The sequence below is a fragment of the Enhydra lutris genome, unplaced genomic scaffold (genome assembly GCF_002288905.1).
Source record: "Enhydra lutris kenyoni isolate GAN:26980312 unplaced genomic scaffold, ASM228890v2 scaffoldscaffold22, whole genome shotgun sequence".
In the NCBI taxonomy this organism is placed as follows: domain Eukaryota; kingdom Metazoa; phylum Chordata; class Mammalia; order Carnivora; family Mustelidae; genus Enhydra; species Enhydra lutris.
This window is the reverse complement of record NW_019154106.1, coordinates 15,643,858-15,649,694: the sequence shown is the minus strand read 5'-3', so window position 1 is coordinate 15,649,694 and position 5,837 is coordinate 15,643,858. Positions and strand designations below refer to the sequence as shown.

At 40.0% G+C, this 5,837-nt stretch overlaps 1 protein-coding gene across 1 annotated transcript; it reads left to right on the top strand.

Moving 5' to 3' along the window:
• Positions 1 to 2,437: 2,437 nt before the first annotated feature.
• LOC111149730 (olfactory receptor 4C3) lies at positions 2,438 to 3,418 on the top strand. Its single transcript, XM_022506973.1, has one exon. It carries the CDS (start codon positions 2,516 to 2,518, stop codon positions 3,416 to 3,418), a length of 903 nt encoding a protein of 300 aa, XP_022362681.1. The 5' UTR covers positions 2,438 to 2,515.
• Positions 3,419 to 5,837: the final 2,419 nt, after the last annotated feature.

Here is a 5,837-nt window from a genome sequence, read left to right as displayed (position 1 = left end):
AAATTAAGAGACAAAGAGATGGGGGCAGGAGGAACACTGAGGATGATGTCCAACAGTGCCGATTTTATTCCACATCTTACAAGCATTTATAAGGCAGACCACAATAGAAGGAGTAATACATCAGTACCTAGTCAGATGACCGCAAGTTTCTATAACAAGTTTACGTTAACTACGAGCAAGCCTCGTGATGCCAGGTAGTCTTGGCTAAAGCCATTAGCAAGACAATCAACCAGGGAGTGGGTTATGGGAGGTGCAGGAACAACAAGGACCAACTAAGAATTCATGACCCTGACCACATTGTTCCCTTCTGTAGGGAGAGCGTGTGGGAAGTCACGTAGGCGAGTGCATGACACATAGCACAGACCCTTCCTCAGTGTTACTCAACTTTCCTGTCCTTAACCCCTTATCAAGGCGTCCAGACTTTAAAGGAGACACAAGTCAGGGCCTGGTTTGATCCACGACTCCAACCATGCCATAGCCTCCAACAGCTTAACATTTTAATTTTGGGGCATATAAATTCATTATTTGGATCAATTCTGTGCTATTCATATCTGTTTGCATTTTCTCTGTGTTCTTTATGAGGATCAGTATTAGGGCGTTTTTTGTATTTATAATATTATAGTTTTGAATATAATTAGTTATGCCTAATATAACTAAGTTAGTTTTGAATTCATCCACTTAGGCCCTTGAGTCCTTAAGTTACATGAAGAGTTTGTCGCCCACAGAGTTGATGATAGTGATTTCAGAGAAGCCATTTATTGGATTTTTATCCTATCCAGGCTCCATAGAACACTCAGCATGCCCTGTTCTCATCTATTGCTCTCTGCAACCACAGGGTGTAGCAGTTCTTTTATTTTTCATTTTTTATAGAAAAGAACATTGAAGCTTTGAGAAGTTGTTCTCAGTTAAATGGCCAACAACTGGCAGAGCAAGGAGTCAAACCCGGATTAGTTTAAGTGAAAGTGTAGTGCCAGGAAGCCCACAGAATTTGTAACAAGATTCCCTGGCTGCAAGCCCCAGCTCTGCCACTTACTAGCTGAGTATGCTTCTGTGAGTTGCTAATGTGTGTCTCACTTTCTTGCTCTGCAAAAGGAGGTTGAAAACAGCGATCTACCTCATGGGGATAACAAGAGGCTTAAACGAGCTGATACACATAAAGCAGTTAAGGTAGTGCTTGGCAAAAACTACATACTACCCAGGTGTTTGCACTTATCACCACTGTCTGTCCTCTTGGCCATAATGTTCTGCTCTGAAAAGGCTCCCGTCAGACATGCCACTTGCAGAAGCTACATTTGCCTTCTTGAACTAAAACTGAGAGAGAGAAAAAGCAGGCAGCTTCTTGATGAACACAGAAATCTTCTCCCCAGCGTTTCTTATATCTGGGTGTCTCTTCCTCTGACACCTAATGATTCTACCTTAATTCTTATTATACAGAGCATCAGATCTTCAGCAGTTTGGAAGATTCAGCTACTTTAAAGAGACCTATATTTCCAGGAAAACCATAGGTTGGTGGTGCGTGGGGTTAGTGTCAGTTTTTTGTTTAAAACTGAGATAGGCACAAGAATTTCCTTACTATCATTCGGAGAATAAAAGGTGAGTAGGAATATTCTGCCAGGTGAATTTATAGCTGGTTATGATGGGGTATCTGCTCTCCCTTCCTTGCCTGGTAGCTTCCTTTAATGAATAGGCAGATACTCATTACTTAATAGGATCTTTCATGGGTGATCACTGAACTTGTACTTTGAGTCCTTCCCATAAATGCAGAGGGACTAGTAGCTTTTAGCTAGAATGATTGCTATAATGTCCTGGACATTATTTTGCCTCTGCCATGGGTTCAGAGTGGGAGGAGATGGGCGGGGAGAGAAATGGGAAGTTGGGGAGGTCTCCATTTGCCGTTAGTCAGCTTTTGAGTTCTGTCAGTTCTGTGAGTTCTGAAGCAAGACTGTGAAAGTTTTGCTTCAGTTTGTTTTACATCAGTTTGCGCTGCCATCAGAAACACTGACAGAAAGCATAACAAACCTCACTGAAAAGTTTAAGAAGAAAGATTTAATTCAAAGGGTGTGGACTCTATGTGCAGAGATTTCAGGAGATCCTAATATACTTGGTTTTCTCGAGTGCCATTGTATCTATGTGGAAACCTCCTGTAAATTGTCAGATGAATTAGAAAATTACTAGCTGAATTAGAAAATCAAGGTCTGCCAAATGTTATTTCTGTAGTAACAAAACTAATTTAAAATTCAGATAATTCAATTATTATTTTCATGTAATAACTTAGGTACCTACTGCCCATTGATGCTAAAGTTAACAAGAGACATGCTCACATTTAGAGATTAACAAAGTGAATTGGTCCAAGAATTTTGGAACAGAAAGTGTTAGGAGAGACAAAGGGAAGTGGGGGCATCCCAAGAAAACCTCGCAACACCTCTTTCCACTTGTAATTCTGTTAAAATTATGTTTCTCTCTTGACTTTATAGGCAGGAGCATACGTGCATTCTCCTCCTTGGACTCTGTGGAAATGCCGCACAATATCACAGAATTTTTCATGCTGGGACTCTCACAGAATGCACAGATACAGAGGGTCCTCTTTGTGTTTTTTTTGATCATCTATGTGGTCACGGTGTGTGGCAACATGCTCATTGTGGTCACCGTTACCTTCAGTCCCACACTGGCTTCCCCCATGTATTTTTTCCTGGCCAACCTATCCTTTATTGACACCTGTTATTCTTCCTCTATGGCCCCTAAACTCATTGCTGACTCGTTGTGTGAGGGGAGAGCCATCTCTTTTGAGGGCTGCCTGGCTCAGCTCTTTGGAGCCCATTTTTTGGGAGGTGTTGAGATCATCCTGCTCACAGTCATGGCCTATGACCGCTATGTGGCCATCTGCAAGCCCCTGTACTACATGACCATCATGACCAGGCATCTCTGTGCCCTGCTGGTGGGAGTGGCTTGGCTGGGAGGCTTCCTGCATTCACTGGTTCAGCTCCTCTTGGTCCTTCAGCTGCCCTTCTGTGGCCCTAACGTGATTGATCACTTTGTCTGTGACTTGTACCCGTTGCTAGAACTCGCCTGTACGGACACTTATGTCATTGGTGTGCTGGTGGTCGCCAACAGTGGTGTGATCTGCCTGTTGAACTTCCTCATGCTGGCTGCCTCCTACATTGTCATCCTGTATTCCTTGAGGTGCCATGGTGCAGAGGGGAGACGCAAAGCCCTGTCTACCTGTGGGGCCCACTTCACTGTTGTTGCCCTGTTCTTTGTGCCTTGTATATTTACTTATATGCGGCCATCATTTACTTTGTCCATAGACAAAAACATAGCAGTATTTTATGGTCTCCTGACACCTATGTTGAATCCAGTCATTTATACCCTGAGAAATGAAGATGTAAAAAATGCCATGAGAAAGCTCTTCACTCAGTAAGAAGGTGAAAGTGTGTAATGAGTGGTAAAGCAGGAAACAGAAATGACTTTATTTCTGTAAGTGGAACAAACCTGAACTTGTTTTTATTATGGAATATCACCTTATTCCATGTTATCTGTTCATCTTCGTAGAGTTCTATGGTTTAGTCTTTTCACTATAATTGCATAATTTTGAGACATATATGGCAGAAATGATTATTTTTTCTGTTTTAGAAATGAAACTTTGTCTCATGTAATTAATTGATTAGTTAAGGTTATCTGGCTTTAAAGTAACTAAGCTAGAACTCAAAATCAGTTATTTTTAATCCATCATCCAGATCTTTCAAAGGCAACCATGTTATATCATTCCAGTCTGTGTGGTAATTGAGCTGTAGAAATGTGAGACAAAATACAACTTAAGGTAAATCATTTCATGCTTAGCCTTGTACAGCAGCCTGTGTCCATCTGGGCAAGGCTTCTATTCCTTCTCATCACCCTGTATGACATCCTTGGCATAGGTGCTGTTTTATAAGACCTTAGCTCGGGAGACAGATGAACCTGAGTTTCTTATTTCCCATGCTTACTTGTGACATGATCTTGAATAAGTGACCAAACTTCCTCTTTAAAAAAAAAGATTTCATTTATTTGAGAGAGAGAGCATGAGAGTGATTTTTTAGAGTGTGTGAGCCAGGGAGGTAGGCAGACGGAGAGGGAGAGACTCTTGTGTAGGCTCCATGCTGGGTGTGAAGCCCTATGCAAGGCTCAATCACACAACCCTGAGATCATGACCTGAGCTGAAACCAGAAGTAAGATGCCTAACTGACTGTGCCACCAAGGCACCCCTAAGTGACCAAACTTCTGTCAGCCTCTGGTGTCTGTCTTTAAATGAAGAGTGAAGATAATATATATTTAAAGTGTTACTGTGAGAATTAAATTAGAAAATCTATGGAAAATTCGGAATCCAGGTTCTGGGACATATACACACAACATGATTTATTTGATAGGTTCCTCAAACTTTTCCTAACCTTCCATACAGAGATTGCCTTCTTTCACTTTTTTATCTCTGCTAGGTGTGAAATATATGCTGTGCGTAGAGTAGAATGGCTTAGTTTTTGGTCAGTGATGCAAAGTAGGATTTCCTTTTTTTTTTTTCCCCCTAACTCCCTCTATTTCAGATTCCAAGGGATGACAGTGTTCTGGAATCTGAAACATAAACCTATGTGTGCTCCATTCTTTTCCCGGTTTTATGAGCTCTGACCCCATCCCTTATCGAGTGAAAGCTGCCGTAATTTATAATAAGCTTCTCTTTTGTTTCCCAAATAATCTGTCATTCATGATGTTGCAACATATCCACTTTTTGCACTAAGAGAAAACTAACTATGAAAACTAAATATGAAAAACAGTTTGACAACAATAAGTATTCAAAATTAGTCTCCAAGAACCAAAAAATTCAGGAGCTCATCAGGAAGTAGTTATTGTTGTACCCCTACTTTTCTATGTCTAACAAAAACAACAGTTTCAAAGTTCCTAGGAAAAATAAACATTGTCTTTCATTTTGTCACATTCTGATAGTCTAGTTAATAAAACTAGGTATAAAGGAGATCTTGAATTCTGAGACCTTGAATCTGAATAGGAGACCTTTCATTTCTGTTATTAGATAATAAAAATATGATTGAGCCAATTTTCCAATCAGCTAATAAATATGAAGTTGTGGTGGGGCTTACTAAAAAATAGCCTATCTTCCCCCTAATGTGCCACAATTTTAACTCAGGAGGCACTCTAGAAAAGCATACTTATTTTAGTTGAAATTTGACAAGCACTTTCTAGTCCAATTAAGATATCAACCAGCATAATAGAGTGATTGTAGTGCTTGCTTGCTTTTGTTGCCTGAATCATCATTAACAACAGCCCAACTAATTTATGAATGCTCCTTATTTTTGAAAAACTTCAACTTGTTAGAATAAACACATAAGTAAATATGACCAGAAGTTTTTCATATGATTTAAAAATTGTTACTAATTTTTTTTTTTTTTTTTTTTTTTTTTACACAAAAGTAGCGGTGTCTCCATTTTGGAGTATATGGTAAAACACCTTTCTCCCCAAATACATATTTATTTTAAAATTCTGAATCTAGGAAAACAAAGGTGGGCACTACACATCACACACACATGTGCATGTGTAAATCCACCTATAAGACATTACCCAGAGATGGTCACCATCAGTGTTTTGGTAGATATCCTCGTTATCTTTTCCTCCTCTCCTCTCCTCCTCCCTCACCTCCTCTCTCTTCTCATCCCTCCACTGCTCCTTCCATTTCTTCTATGAATATGAATAGGCCTGAGCTATCCTAAAAAGGTACCTTTGGGGCTAAATGATTTCTTTGTTCAGCTTACTAGGCAGCTTATATAAACTTTTCTGATCCTTGGTTTCCGTGTCTAAAA

Bases quoted from the DNA above. Each gene is read 5' to 3' on its own strand.
- LOC111149730 (XM_022506973.1), top strand. From the start codon at position 2,516: ATGCCGCACAATATCACAGAATTTTTCATGCTGGGACTCTCACAGAAT.